The sequence below is a fragment of the Podarcis vaucheri genome (genome assembly GCF_965113315.1).
Source record: "Podarcis vaucheri genome assembly, chromosome: 2".
Taxonomy (NCBI): domain Eukaryota; kingdom Metazoa; phylum Chordata; class Lepidosauria; order Squamata; family Lacertidae; genus Podarcis; species Podarcis vaucheri.
Window position 1 is genome coordinate 128,414,002 of NC_138760.1, and position 16,191 is coordinate 128,430,192.

General features: G+C 45.6%; 2 protein-coding genes across 2 annotated transcripts in view; both read right to left on the reverse strand.

Moving 5' to 3' along the window:
• LOC309527275 (vomeronasal type-2 receptor 26-like) overlaps positions 1–13,678 on the reverse strand; it is a 49,577-nt gene extending 35,899 nt beyond the window's left edge. The window contains exons 1-3 of the mRNA XM_082213964.1: positions 13,036–13,678; positions 11,463–11,754; positions 10,856–11,016 (exon numbers count right to left, since the gene is read on the reverse strand). Of these exons, the coding sequence (XP_082070090.1) occupies positions 10,856–11,016; positions 11,463–11,754; positions 13,036–13,271 (689 nt within the window). The 5' untranslated portion in view covers positions 13,272–13,678. The remainder of the gene's footprint in view (positions 1–10,855; positions 11,017–11,462; positions 11,755–13,035) is intronic.
• LOC309527403 (vomeronasal type-2 receptor 26-like) lies at positions 1,513–10,828 on the reverse strand. The gene is made up of 4 exons (XM_082214248.1): positions 10,213–10,828; positions 4,440–4,672; positions 3,541–3,667; positions 1,513–2,428 (listed from the first exon to the last, which is right to left on the reverse strand). The coding sequence occupies exons 1-4, from the start codon at positions 10,217–10,219 to the stop codon at positions 1,527–1,529; spliced, it is 1,269 nt and encodes a 422-aa protein (XP_082070374.1). The 5' UTR covers positions 10,220–10,828; the 3' UTR covers positions 1,513–1,526.
• Positions 13,679–16,191: the final 2,513 nt, after the last annotated feature.

The following is a 16,191-nucleotide window of genomic DNA, read 5'->3' on the forward strand; positions in this document are numbered from 1 at the left end:
CCACATGACCTGGAAAGTGGTCTGCAGACAAACGTCCAGGGGTCCTTTACCTACCAGACCACCATAATAATAATTCTGGTGTCAATCACACACCTGTTATTAGGCTGCCATCCTTCAGACCTCTCATGGAGGAGACACACAAAGAAGGGCCTGCTGATACAAAATGTATCTCGTGAAGAAGTACTATTACATGTTAAGGAGAGAGTGGAGAATGAAAGTAATGGACTATGCAGAACTTGATAAACTGACAGGGAAGATCCGAAACCGGCGGGATCAGAAGTTCACTGGACTGGAGTAAATTTGTGGATTATCTGAAAAGTATTTGCAGTGAGGAAACAACGTTTGTGGGCTTACAAGAAGCTCTGTGAAGAAAAAATATTAGGAATATTGTAAAAAAGGGAAAGGAGGGAGGAGAGGTAATTAGTATAAGGCAATATAAAATTAGGAAGTGTGTAAGAAATGATTAATATGGAGGATTATCAGAAGAGCTGAGGGAAGTCCATAACAAATGTAATTTGTGAGAAAATATGTGTTGCGTCTTTTATAATTTTGTATTGCAAAATTAATAAAAATATTTTTTTAAAAAAATATTACATGTTAAGGAGGAGGGCATGTGCAGTATGACTATGAAAACTGGATGCAATTTATTTTTATTTTTATTTTTATTAGTAGTAGTATAATGTCCTCCATCCGTAGATCTTAGGACAGTTCACAACATAAAATTACAATATAAAAAACACAAAATACATAATAGAAATAGGAACGAAAACCAATAACCCCCCCCAACACGTTTAAAAGGGCATGGGACATCAATCAGCCCTATGCCTGGTTGAAGAGAAAAGTTTTTGCCTAGCACCTAAATTATGAATAATGAAGGTGCCAGGCAAACCTCCCTGGGGAGGGTATTCCACAAATGAGGAGCCATCACAGGAAAGGCCTGTTCTCTTGTTGCCACCCTTTGGACCTCTCCTGGAGGAGCCACAGGAAGAAGGGCTTCAGATGATGATCTCTGGGTCTGGATAGGTTCATAGGAGAGAGTGGTCCATGAAGTATTGTGATTCTGAGCTGTTCAATGCTCAGTATCATCACTTAATACTGTAAGTCCTCATCTTTCCTCTCCTCCTCTGATTAAGGGATTCCTTTTCAAATCCCCTGCCGAGCTACTTCTGCCCAGTTTCTCCCTCCTCCGCCAGGGAAAAAGGAGCATCTATCATCATCATCAAACCTTTTATTGGCATCACATACAAACAAGAGCATCTATCTTCTGACATGCTTGCCGTGAGTAAATTGGACAGTGGCCTGACCCCACACGTTTCATCAACAGCCCATCAATTGAACAGGGTTTAAGAAAGAAATATTTTAATGTCAAATCTATCTGCAGAACTGGAAGTTTTGAGAATAAGAGGCTTCATTTAGTTAACATCTTAAATTAATGGTGAATTAAGGCCTTGGGTCCAGTTTGTGGCATCTCAGCTTAACAGAACTGCTTGCTAAAAAGGGCAGCTGACATCAAAGAATAAGATGTCTCACTTTGATTTCATTGTGAGATGCTCCTTTGTATTCAGATCAGGCCTCAGCACAATAATGTAGCACTTGGGAAGGAAGATGCAGCCCAAAAGCCCAGCACTGGAGGCCAACATAGAGAAGATCTGCACGGCTACCATGTATTTCCCCTTGGTGCTCAGGTAAGTGGGCACAAAGGACACCCAAACACTGCAGAAGACCAGCATGCTGAAGGTGATCAGCTTGGCTTCATTGAAGGCCCCAGGCAGCTTCCTGGCCAGGAAAGCCACCATGAAGCAGATGGCAGCCAGGAAGCCCATGTAGCCAAGGGCACCATAAAACATGGCCACAGACCCTTCGTTGCATTGGAGGATGATCTCTCCAGGCTGGGAGTGCATGTCAGAGTCTGGGAATGGGGGAGAGATGCCCAGCCAGATGGTGCAGATGAGAACTTGGACACTGGAACAGGAAATGATAATGGAGTTGGCCAGACTTTTCCCCAGCCATCTTCTCACCTTGTTCCCTGGCTTTGTAGCCAGGAAGGCCAGCACCACCGTGATGGTTTTTGCCAACAGAGAAGAAACAGCAGCTGAGAAGATGACACTGAAGGCTGTTTGTCGGAGAAGGCAGGTCGCTTTCCTTGGGCAGCCGATGAAAAGGAAGGAGGACAAAAAGGAAAGCAAGAGAGATACAAGAAGTATGTAGGAGAGGTCTCGGTTATTGGCTTTGACTATGGGAGTTTCCATGTATTTAATAAAGATGGCAAAAACAAAACCCGTGGTTAAGGAGAGGAATAGGGCAAAAGATGCCAGTGTGATCCCCAAAGAGTCTTCATAGGCAAGAAAGGTGATAACCTTGGGGACACATTGATTTTGGTGCTTGTTTGGGTGCTGATCTTCTGCACATGTGGTGCAATAGTCTGCATCTGAAAGGAAGATAAGAGAATTCAGTGGTCCTAATGTGTTCTGCCATTCTATCCATTCTTAAGGAAATCAGCCCTGAGTGCTCACTGGAAGGACAGATCGTGAAGCTGAGGCTCCAATACTTTGGCTACCTTATGAGAAGAGAAGACTCCCTGGAAAAGACCCTGATGTTGGGAAAGATGGAGGGCACAAGGAGAAGGGGACGACAGAGGATGAGATGGTTGGACGGTGTCCTCGAAGCTACAAACATGAGTCTGGCCAAACTGCGGGAGGCAGTGGAAGACAGGAGTGCCTGGCGTGCTCTGGTCCATGGAGTCACGAAGAGTCAGACACGACCAAATGACTAAACAACAACAACAATGTGTTCTGCTACATTCCAAAACATCTACGCTTGAAAGTGCAGTTAAACTGTGGAACAAACTCCCCTTTTTTGGGGAGGTTTTCAAGCAGAGGTTGGATGGCCATCTGTCATGGATGCTTTAGTTGAGATTCCTTTATTGGCAGGTGGTTGGACTTGGCGTCCCTTCTAACCCTGATTCTATGATTCCCCTTGTGCCTTTTTACATTTACATTTTGTTTATACAGTGGTACCTCGGGTTGCAGATGCTTCAGGTAACAGACTCCACTAACCCAGAAATAGTACCTCGGCTTAAGAACTTTGCTTCAGGATGAGAACAGAAATCGTGCGGTGGCGGCGGGAGGCCACATTAGCTAAAGGGGTTCCTCAGGTTAAGAATGGTTTCAGGTTAAGAACGGACCTCCAGAACGAATTAAGTTCTTAGCCTGAGGTACCACCGTATAACACATTCCCTCTCTAACCACCCTTCTCTTTATTCCCTGTATTTTCTGATGGTTTTAACATGCTGGCCTCTTATATTTCTGAGTAAATCTCTATTCAAATTCTTCCAAGAAATGCCTCTACATCACCCACTGGTGCCACCTCCAGGCCTGCAGTTTGAGAAATCCTGCTTTTTGGAACTTAACATCACAGTAGCCAAGAATGGTTTCACATTCCAAAGACGTATTTAGGATCTTCACAGATAATTTCTGCTGAGAGAATCTTTGGCCTATCTTTGTTTCCCCAAGGAATGCCTTCTCCTCTTGAGTCACGCACCTTCCTGAGTGGAGATTGTCCCTTCAGCACACAGTGCACAAGCATAGCAGCAAACCGGTTGTCCTTCTTGAACTACCTTGGCGTATCCAGGGCGACAGCTTTCAGTACACCTGGCACAAGGCACAATCTGACAATAGAGTGAAGGATCATCAAGGGGAAATGGTTAGAGATGTGGAATTGAGTCATGAGGTGTGCAAAGACCCTACCCCCGCCTTTGTATTTAAATACTGCAGATGCATAAGTATCTAGTTTAGAAACAACTTTTGCTGCCCCAGCAATGGCAGAGCAGAGGAAATATCACAGGCCTGATGATATACTAGGACAGGAAACAGGTGTTAAGAAAAGGGAATCTGTGCAGTTTTTATTGGCACTGGGTCTAGGGCACAGAGCCAGGGGTGATTGATGACTTTATGCAGACAAATGTCTGGATGTCGGAGCATGGAAACTTTTCATTAAAAATGTTAAACAAGGCTGGTCAGGGATGCATGTTATTAGTTATTGTTCCAGCATTTTTCATCACCAATCAAATCAGGATGCCACTGGGATTTTGCAGATTTATATCATATAGAATTATACTGCTCGCTCACACAAAAAAACATTATTTCCCCTAGTTTATTTTCATGTATTTATAAAGCTTTTGGGGAGAGTGTATGGGACCCAACCCCACTCCAGCTTGCAGTTTGAGCTCCAGCTTGGTGGGAAATTACTAAATTTTCCAATTCAAATCAATTTCCCCAACAGCGTTTATGGTGCGAATTTGGGTGCAGCAGGTGAGGCCTAGATTATAGTCTGCATATGAATTAAATAAACTAATTTCCAGTATCATATAGATAAACCCTGTAAATAATTTGGGTTTAATAAATCTCAGCAGGAAAAAAGCATATAAAAAATTCATTTACCTCTTTAAACTGCAAGGGCCACACGATGGCTTCTGGGTTAATGGTGAGCTTTAAACGTGAGGCTGCCTGTCTCTCTACACTCCCGACTTTCACTCTGCCACGAGACTCGTTGGGAAACACCACCCAGTTCACAATATCATAGTCAGCTGCCAGGTCTCCATTCTCATCTGAATACAATCCACCCCTGGAGGTGTTAAACAACTGGACGTTTTTTAAGAAAGGGTGGAGCTGGACTGACAGGAGAAAAACAGAATTGAGAAAACATGGAAATTATTGATCTCTTTTCACTTTTCACTCTAGTCTCCTCCAAAGTAGCGCTAGTGCACTTCTGGACTCATAAGAATAATGTTGTTGGCTTTTCACAGTCACAGCTGAGTTCCATTCATATATATATATATATATATATATATATATATATATATATATATGCAGGTTTTGGTGTCTTCGGGTGTCTTCCCGTGTAAGAGTCGGGGTGTCTGGGCGACGTTTCGACGAGGTCTCACTCGTCATCTTCAGGCTGGTGCTTTCGGCTTCTTGTTACTGGAACAGAGCAGAATCTGGTGTTTGAGTTCCTATAAATACTGTTGAGGGGTGTGGTGTATAGCCTCCAACGTTCTGGGCAGAGAGGAAGTTCCTAGATTAGTGTGCCTTTTCTTCTTTTGTTCCTTAATTACTTGAGGGATATCTTGAGTGATTTCATGAGTGATATTCTGAATACCACTGGGTGGGTCATTAAGTGTAGATTAGTTGCTAAAGCTTTCGTGTCTTGACCTCTTGAGCTTGTGAAGAGTTTTTCTGAGAAGATGGCTGTGCTGCATTTAGTTGTGCTCTGGCTTGGCTTCGTGTATAGGGGCTAGCTGTAATTTTGTGCCTTGTGCCAGCCAGATCTGTGTAGGGATTGCAGGGGGGTGCAGCATCCGGAGGTGCCACTATAGTTTGGCTACTGGATGGAGTCTGTAATATGTCTGTGGAGAGGGTCTGGGTTTGGGTCTGGTGTGGTTGATTGGTGACGGCGTTCTGTGTGCCTCTGGTTCTGGTGTCGGTTTTTGTGGGGAGGGCTAATTTCCAGATGTCAGGCAGGCGGGACGTGTCGTCACGCTTGTTCATGTTGTGAGGGTGTTTCTCTATCTCGATGGCTTCCATGATTATTCTCTTGTGGTGATGTTCCATGTTAAAGAGCAATTTGGAATCTGCAAAATTAATTTCGTGTCCTGTTTCTTTCATGTGTTGGAAAAGAGAGGAAGTTTTTTCTTCTTTTTTGACGGCATTCTTGTGTTCTGCGATACGTGCATTTATTCGTCTGTTTGTTTGTCCAATGTACGTGGCTGGGCAGACTTTGCAGGGTATTTCATAGACCCCTTGGTTTTCGAGCTGGATTTTGTCTTTTGGGTTTCTGAGGATATTGGCTATTTTTTGGTTGGTGCAGAAGGCTGTTTTGATATTGTGTTTATGGAGGATTTTGCTAATTTTGTCTGTAGTGCCCTTGATATAAGGAAGGAGGGCCATGCCATTGTTTTCTTCTGTGTCTTGGTTTTTGGGGGGTGTTTCTTTTTGGATTAGCTTCGTAACCTTGTTTTTCTGGTATCCATTGGCGATTAACACATTTGAGAGATTCTGTAACTCAGTTGTCAAGTGGTCTTTGTCAGCCAGGCGTTTGGTTCTGGAGATGAGAGTCTTGGCTACGGAGTTTATTTGTGCAGGGTGGTGGTGTGATTGTGCATGTAAGTAGCGGTTGGTGTGTGTTTTTTTCCGGTAGATAGTGTGTCCTAGGGAGCCATCAGGTTTTTTGTAGATTAGGACGTCAAGAAAGGGGAGTTGGTTGTTGTCTTCTATTTCCATAGTGAATTGTATTTTGGGGTGTAGGCTGTTGAGATGTGTGAGGAAGCTATCTAGTTTTTCTTTCCCGTGTGGCCAAATTACAAAGGTGTCGTCAACATATCTGAGCCAAAGTTTGGGTTTGTGTTCTGACTTGTCTAAAGCATTGGTTTCAAAGTGTTCCATGTACAAATTTGCGATGACCGGTGAGAGGGGTGATCCCATAGGTGCTCCTTCTATCTGTTTGTATCTTTGTCCATTGTGGATGAAGTACGTGTTGGTTAGGCAGTGGTTGGTCAGGTCCAGAATGTATTTGGGGGGATTGTATTTGTTTTGAATGGCTGTCAAGGCTTCATTAATGGGCACTTGAGTGAAGAGAGATACAACATCGAAGCTCACAAGTAGGTCATCGGGATGTAGGTATTGCTTCTTTATTGTTTCTATGAACTGGAAGGAGTTAGTAACGTGTGAAGCGATGGATTCTGCATAGGGCTGAAGTTGCTTAGCGAGAAATTTAGCGAGATTTTGTAGAGGTGAGCCTATGGAGCTGACTATTGGTCTGAGTGGTGTTCCTTCTTTGTGTATCTTGGGGAGACCGTAGAGTTTGGGGCATCTGGATGATTTTTCTCTGGGGATGATTCTTAGCTGGATTTCTTCACTGATAGGAGAGGCTTTTATTTTGGATTTGGTGGTTTTTTCCAGATAGGTGGTGGGATCTGTTTTTATAGGTTGGTAGGTAGGGTCTTGGAGTAGATTTGATAGTTTTGCTTGGTAGTCCGATGTGTTCATCACAACAGTGGCGTTGCCTTTGTCTGCTGGGAGAATGATTATGTTGTTGTCTTTTCTCAGGTTGGTGAGTGCTTTCTGTTCTTCTTTGTGTAAATTGCTTCTGGGTGGTTTGCTGGAGCAGAGGATGTTGGTGACTTCAAGTCTGATTTTATTGGCTTCATCTGGGTCGATTTTGGTCAGGCTAGCTTCGACTCCGCATATGATGTTTTCCGTGGGGATGCGTCTCAGGGCGACTGCAAAGTTGAAACCTTTGGAGAGTACTTTGGTTTCAGTTGGGGTGAGGATCCTGTCTGATATGTTATGTACTGTTTGTTTCATGGGTTGTTGTGGAGGGTGGCTGGGCTTCTGGCGTTTCTCTAGTTTGTAGAGTTTGTTGGTGTGTCTGTCTGTCTTATGTGAGGTCTCAGTTTCAGCTCTCGCTAAGCAACTTCAGCCCTATGCAGAATCCATCGCTTCACACGTTACTAACTCCTTCCAGTTCATAGAAACAATAAAGAAGCAATACCTACATCCCGATGACCTACTTGTGAGCTTCGATGTTGTATCTCTCTTCACTCAAGTGCCCATTAATGAAGCCTTGACAGCCATTCAAAACAAATACAATCCCCCCAAATACATTCTGGACCTGACCAACCACTGCCTAACCAACACGTACTTCATCCACAATGGACAAAGATACAAACAGATAGAAGGAGCACCTATGGGATCACCCCTCTCACCGGTCATCGCAAATTTGTACATGGAACACTTTGAAACCAATGCTTTAGACAAGTCAGAACACAAACCCAAACTTTGGCTCAGATATGTTGACGACACCTTTGTAATTTGGCCACACGGGAAAGAAAAACTAGATAGCTTCCTCACACATCTCAACAGCCTACACCCCAAAATACAATTCACTATGGAAATAGAAGACAACAACCAACTCCCCTTTCTTGACGTCCTAATCTACAAAAAACCTGATGGCTCCCTAGGACACACTATCTACCGGAAAAAAACACACACCAACCGCTACTTACATGCACAATCACACCACCACCCTGCACAAATAAACTCCGTAGCCAAGACTCTCATCTCCAGAACCAAACGCCTGGCTGACAAAGACCACTTGACAACTGAGTTACAGAATCTCTCAAATGTGTTAATCGCCAATGGATACCAGAAAAACAAGGTTACGAAGCTAATCCAAAAAGAAACACCCCCCAAAAACCAAGACACAGAAGAAAACAATGGCATGGCCCTCCTTCCTTATATCAAGGGCACTACGGACAAAATTAGCAAAATCCTCCATAAACACAATATCAAAACAGCCTTCTGCACCAACCAAAAAATAGCCAATATCCTCAGAAACCCAAAAGACAAAATCCAGCTCGAAAACCAAGGGGTCTATGAAATACCCTGCAAAGTCTGCCCAGCCACGTACATTGGACAAACAAACAGACGAATAAATGCACGTATCGCAGAACACAAGAATGCCGTCAAAAAAGAAGAAAAAACTTCCTCTCTTTTCCAACACATGAAAGAAACAGGACACGAAATTAATTTTGCAGATTCCAAATTGCTCTTTAACATGGAACATCACCACAAGAGAATAATCATGGAAGCCATCGAGATAGAGAAACACCCTCACAACATGAACAAGCGTGACGACACGTCCCGCCTGCCTGACATCTGGAAATTAGCCCTCCCCACAAAAACCGACACCAGAACCAGAGGCACACAGAACGCCGTCACCAATCAACCACACCAGACCCAAACCCAGACCCTCTCCACAGACATATTACAGACTCCATCCAGTAGCCAAACTATAGTGGCACCTCCGGATGCTGCACCCCCCTGCAATCCCTACACAGATCTGGCTGGCACAAGGCACAAAATTACAGCTCGCCCCTATACACGAAGCCAAGCCAGAGCACAACTAAATGCAGCACAGCCATCTTCTCAGAAAAACTCTTCACAAGCTCAAGAGGTCAAGACACGAAAGCTTTAGCAACTAATCTACACTTAATGACCCACCCAGTGGTATTCAGAATATCACTCATGAAATCACTCAAGATATCCCTCAAGTAATTAAGGAACAAAAGAAGAAAAGGCACACTAATCTAGGAACTTCCTCTCTGCCCAGAACGTTGGAGGCTATACACCACACCCCTCAACAGTATTTATAGGAACTCAAACACCAGATTCTGCTCTGTTCCAGTAACAAGAAGCCGAAAGCACCAGCCTGAAGATGACGAGTGAGACCTCGTCGAAACGTCGCCCAGACACCCCGACTCTTACACGGGAAGACACCCGAAGACACCAAAACCTGCAATATATATATATATATATATATGCTTTCGTAGATTTTCACGGGTATAGGAATGCAGGTTTTGGTGTCTTCGGGTGTCTTCCCGTGTAAGAGTCGGGGTGTCTGTGCGACGTTTCGACGAGGTCTCACTCGTCATCTTCAGGCTGGTGCTTTCGGCTTCTTGTTACCGCCGGGGCAGGGGCGAACTCGGAAACCGGGTTTCCGAGTTCGCCCCTGCCCCGGCGGTAACAAGAAGCCGAAGATGACGAGTGAGACCTCGTCGAAACGTCGCACAGACACCCCGACTCTTACACGGGAAGACACCCGAAGACACCAAAACCTGCATATATATATATATATATATATATATATGCTTTCATAGATTTTCACGGGTACAGGAATGCAGGTTTTGGTGTCTTCGGGTGTCTTCCCGTGTAAGAGTCGGGGTGTCTGTGCGACGTCGAAACCTCGTCGAAACGTCGCACAGACACCCCGACTCTTACACGGGAAGACACCCGAAGACACCAAAACCTGCATATATATATATATATATATATGATTTTGCATTTTTATCATATTACAGCATATCAGATCATGAAAATCAACAAGATATATCCCCCCCCAAAAAAAAAACCAGAAGAGGAAGTTGAGGGAAGTCAGAGGGGGAGGGGGGAAATTGGGGGAAAGCTGAGTTGCATTCTTAATTTATCACTAGAGAATGGTGACTGAACCATGGAATGTCTTCTGATGCCACCAAAGCAAGCCAAATAGCATTGGAGAATCACACGTTAGATATGCCTTGGAAATGCTATCACGGGTGAGCTAGTTGGATTGGATTCTGGGTGCAGGACAAGGATCCAAGGGGGTGGGGAGGAATACCTGCCATGGCTGCAGTCGTTCAAGTCTCAACCTGTCCCCTCTACCCATCATCAGCATCTGTTTGGATCTGGATGAATAGGCAGAATTTAAGGCAAGTGCCACAGCTTGGACACTGCTGTACGTAAGGTAGCTGTCTTGTGACAGGGCCCTTTCAACCTCATCTTGGGGAAGAACCTCCAGTTTCTCTTTCTCTGTGCATCTTATCCAACCTTTCATGGGCAATAAAGCCTCCGAACATAAACAATGAAATGATTCATCCCAAAATCGTAGTGTTGTGCCCGACTGTGGCTTATGGTATTCATATTTTGTCCATTTTCTGGTCTTCATTATGAAAGACAAAGAACCATGGATATACATGAAGGTATTAATATCATAAGATAAGTTTATGTTGATGTCCTGAAAAGCTGTTGTGATCCAGACTTTCCCCCAAGTTTGTACCCTTTCTAGTAACCTTTGTACCATGATGATTGGGTCAAATTGATTGGAAGCATCCCCATAGTAGACAGAGACATTGACTTTTCTCCACATAACAGGTGGCTCCCTCAGTATTGAAATCTGGTACAGAGTCCTTTGTTGTATTTTTTCTGAGAAGGCAACACAGATCCCACTGCTGATCATCATAGGTGTTAAGGAACTTAAGAACCTTTCTCCACTGTCATTGTCTGGAGCAAAGAGGCCGATCCACGTCCATCCGAAATTCAGGAGCAACTTGACAATCCCCCAGTACTGAATTTCTTCTTTGGGAACCATTTGGTAGGCAAAAGGGAACTGAGTTTTATCAGTAAGAGCAAAACCATAACTGAGCTAACGAGGAAAGGAAGAATATCAGATATATGTTAATAACAAGCAAAAAAGGGACTGACTAGACAAGGAGGAGGAGGCTATCAATGATTACTAGCCGCAAGGACCATGTTCTTCCTCCACTGTTGAAGGCACCATGGTCTTGAAAGCCAGTTGTTGGGAATCAAAAGTTGTAAGAGTGGATTTTCATTCAGACCGCACTTGCAGACTTCCCAGAAGTGGTTTCTGTTCGGCTGAAAATGGGATGCTAGACTAGACTGACTTATAGTCTATACCAGCTTCAGGGTGTTTCTCATGTTCTTAGGACACCTCAGGCTATTATAAATAATTTTAGGAGAATCCTTAAAAAAAACGGAGAGTGCTAGAGTCGAAGGGGAGCTCAGAGGTCTCTCTAATGCAGGAAATCCACCACTGTGGCTTCCCTGACTGGTGACCATCCCAGTCCCTACCTGTGGGATTTTGAAGATGCCCGACATGCTAGAAACATGGGTAGAAATGTCCGATTCAGCCCTTTCAATAACAGCCAAGAGGTTCTTGCGTCCTCCACAGTTGTAGTTTGGAATATTCATTTCCCCACCAGAATGCCCGTCCAGCAGTGCACTGGAAACCACTCTGCCATTGAAATAGGTTTCAAAGAGGTTGTAGCCCAAAGTGGTGTTGGGTAAAAGTGAAGGATCCAGATTAAACTCCTGAACAGCAAGCAAGAAAGACAGGATGTGCCAGTACTTCTGTTCTGAGATACTGCAAAACATTAAATACAGCACTTGTGACAGGCTGCCGTTCTCCAGTCATTGTGGGTGGGGGATGGGACGGATGCCAAATTCTTTCTTTTTATAAATCGGAAGCCTTTCCAGGCACCATACGCTTCGAAACAGTGCATCCTCAAATAATTATTCCTATGTTTTTATTGGGGGACAGATACAGACCCTGGTTGCAAGTTGGATATTAATTTGCCGCTTTCCTAAAACATTGTAGAGTTTATAGTTTGGGATAGAAGGTCCGCAGCCTTCAAAGAACAGAATCAAATTTATTTCAGAAGTTTGTGATATGCTTGGAAGCTGATCAAAGGATGTTATAGATTTGCCGGGTTCCACTTAACTGGGAGTGATCTTCATTTTGCTTATTGGGATTTACTTCTAAGTGGCTGACCACAGAGTAATGTAACTTTCACACTTAGTTATGGGCAATGGAGTCCTAGCCTTTCCCAACCTGTGGGTCCCCAGATGTTGTTGATCTACAACTCCCATCACCCCTAGCTAGCAAGGCCAGAGCTCAGGAATGATGGGAGTTGCAGTCCAACAACATCTGGGGACCCACAGGTTGAGAACCTCCATGGAAATAAACCACCAGAAGGCCTTAAAGACTACTTGAGCCATTTCCCTGCATCTCCCTTCTGGCAGTGAAATTCGCTGACAGCCACAGCAGTGAGGGGGATGTGTTAAGGATGTGGTGGGTTTATGCTTGGCACCAGAGAAGAAATCTTCAGTCTGCACTGCCTTCTCCTTAGCAGAGTATAGATTGCTAGATCAAGGTTGCATATATCATTTTTTTAAAAAAATCCCTACATAAGGTGAGCCTCATCTGGGACACTAACATGAAAGTTATCAACAGCTAACTGATTTCAATGCAGGTGGCGCTGTGGGTTAAACCACTGAGCCTAGGAATTGCCGATCAGAAGGTTGGTGGTTCGAATCCCCATGATGGGGTGAGCTCCCGTTGCTCGGTCCCTGCTCCTGCCTACCTAGCAGTTCGAAAGCATGTCAAAGTGCAAGTAGATAAATAGGTACTGCTCTGGCGGGAAGGTAAATGGCATTTCCGTGCGCTGCTCTGGTTCACCAGAAGAGGCTTAGGCATGCTGGCCACATGACCCAGAAGCTGTACGCCGGCTCCCTCGGCCAATAAAGCGAGATGAGCACCGTAACCCCAGAGTCAGCCACGACTGGACCTAATGGTCAGGGATCCCTTTACCTTAACTGATTTCATGTTTTTTCTCCAGCAGCCAAGTGGTATATAGTTACTTACTCGGTAATCACGGTTAATGGGGGCCGAGAGAAGTTGTATGGTTTAAATAAAGCAGTTTTTGGTGAGATGATCCCACAAATGAGATGGTCCCCTGCCCTGTAATAATTCACTGGTTCATTTCGAAGTCGCATCAGATTCACAGAGCATTTCCCTGCCTGAGTCCCACAGACAGCCTCAGGCATAAGCAGCAGCAGCAGCAGCAGCAGCAGCAGTGATATCATCCTAGCAGTGACCATGATAAGCAGTGACTTCAGTGGCACACCTGGGCTCTAGCCATGGATGCAGAGCTAAGGCTAGCAATAAAAAGCTTCCCACCTTCACAGTCCCTGCCCGCCCTGAACCTCAGACCAGGCTCTCTGTGATGCTTAATATTTTGAGAAGCATTTATGGCACCAATCTTCTTTCAAGCTTCTTACAAGATGTGGGCTCATTTTCTCCTTGGTTCTGAAGTTTAGGTTATTGGTCTCAGGGGAAATCCTACAAGATTTGGTGCGAGTAGAGGAATACACCACTATGATTTTGATAATTATACAGGGGAAGAAGTTTCCTGTCTGCAACCTCATGGACTCCCTGCTTGGCTCACTGGGCAGGTGCAGAGCTGGAGAGAAAACATGTTTTTGAGAAATCACCAACAGGATTTCATGGTCGAGATGGGCCAGTGGACCTGGCAAACTTTGCAATGGAGGAAACACTTTCGAAAGCTTACTTTGGCGATCAGGGGCAGACTCTTGGTAACCAACTTTGGTTACTGTAATACAGATATAGGAATACAGATATAGGAAAGTATATATTCATTCTTGGTTTCAGCGATGCCAACTTGAATAAAATATCAGGCGGGGGGGGGTAGGTAAGCCCTGCCCTACATAATTGATCACAAGATGCTGTGCACATATACCATTTGAATGGCAACACCCATAAATAAGAATAAGAAGAATAAGAATATCTTTATTGTCATTGCCCCCTTCGGGGACAACGAAATTACTTGACTGCTCCATAACAACACTAATCAAACAATACAGTATAATACAGCAAGGGAGATTAGATGACTTTCAAAGTCCGGGCTTCCCATTCAGGGCCGAGATCGCTCTGGAGAAGAAGCTGTTCTTAAGACGGCTCGTTCTTGTCTTCATCGTCCTGTATCTCCGTCCCGACGGCAAGAGCTCGAAGAGACAGTGACCAGGATGCGATGGATCTTTTACTATGTCCAGTGCCTTCCTATGGCACCTTGTGGCATAAATCTGCTCTAAGGTGGAGAGTGGGCAGCCAACAATGCTCTCTGCTGCCTTAACAACCCTGCACAACCCCATCCTGTCCCGGGTAGTACAGCTTCCGTACCACACACATAAGCCATAAGTGAGCACGCTCTCAATGGCACAGTGATAGAAGGCAAGCAGCAGTTTCTGCGGAAGATGGTTTTTCCTTAGAATTCTCAAAAAGTACAGTCTCTGCTGCGCCTTCTTCACAAGCCCCCTTGCAGCGGCGTAGCGTGAGGTGTCAGCACCCGGGGCAAGGCACGTAATTTGCGCCCCCCCTACCCCCTAACCTGCGAGTTGCCGCTGGCGCTGCCGCCCAAACGACGCCGCTTGCCCGGAGGAGGAGGGGGCAGAGAGGCGAGGAAAATGCAACGGCCCAGCATCTGCAGCAGCACCGGCGGAGGCGGGGCTGTGAGGAGGGGCTGCCTGGTGCGTCCTCCGCGGTGAGCGCTGAGAGCCGCTGCCTGCCGGGCGCCTTCAGCCGGGCGCTGCGAGACATGCGGCTCCGCTACAGCCTGCGCCCGAGGCTCTTCGGCGACTCCGGAGGCAGCGAGCGCGCCCCCCCAGAAGTTGCGCCCGGTGTGGCCGGCACCCCTGGCACCCCCCACGCTACGCCACTGCCCCCTTGTGTTGACACTCCAGGACAGATCCTCTTGTAATTCAATGCCCAGAAATCTGAACGTTATTACCCTCTCCACACAGACCCCATCAATCAAAAGTGGCTGGATGTTGCTCTTCTGTCTCCTGAAGTCCACCACAAGCTCCTTTGTCTTCCTTGTATTTATGAGCAAATTGTTAGCTCTGCACCACTCTGTCAGCCGCTCCACCTCATCTCTATAATCTGTTTCACCCTCCCTTTCATGGATGAGCCCAATCACAGTTGTGTCATCTGCAAATTTGACAACCCTATTACTAGGGTGAGTAGCGACACAATCGTACGTGTAGAGAATATAAAGGAGCGGACTGAGTACGCATCCCTGTGGTGTTCCTGTGTTGGAGGGGCAGCCTCAAATTTTGGAGGTGCAGCCTCAAATATTTCATTGGGGGCCTGAAGGGACCTTGGCCCCTAGGTGTTGACTCCTAAGCCAGGTTCCCATTCGTACAACAACAGGACCCAGGGGGAGGAATTGCTCTACTGTTTCCGTAGCTCTACGGTGCCCTGTCCCCGCTTCCCTTGCAAGCAGCCACAGTTCAAAATGGAACATGAAGCGCCACTGCAGTTTCAGAGGTGCAAATGATGACAGTTTAATTAAGGACACTTTGCAGGGAAAGGAGTGGGGGCGACTTTCCTTCTTCTGCCCTTCAGTGCTCCAATTGCTAAATTAAATGGAAATGAGTACTTAGCTAAATGGGGTGGTGGCGGTGGAATCTGATGCTTGGAGGGGACAAAAAGTCCAAAAGGTGGGAAGGTTTGCTTGTGAGCTATGCGAGAGCCACAGGAGTTTGTGGCGGGGAGTGATACATACAATCTAGCTGCAGACTGCCCCCCCCAACCGCTTCGTGATTTCCGCTTATGTACTAAGCTTGGATCCTAGAACAATAGGCAGGTAGGATTCTAAAATGCAACAACTGATTGGCTTGCAGGAGAAGACCAATCAGGCTCCAGGAGGAAGTTAATCAGCCCATTAGGCTGGTAGGATCGTAGAATGCAACAACTGATTGGCCTGCAGGAGAAGACCAATCAGGCTCCAGGAGGGAAGCAGAATCAGCCAATCAGATGGGACTCATTGTGTAAATAATGTATATAAAGGCCTGAGGTTTGGGGGAATTCAATCACTGTTTTATAAACTGGAATTGGTAAAGGGACTCCTGATTGTTAGGTCCAGTCGTGGCCGAAACTGGGGTTGCGGCGCTCATCTCGCTTTACTGGCCGAGGGAGCTGGCATACAGCTTCCGGGCCAGC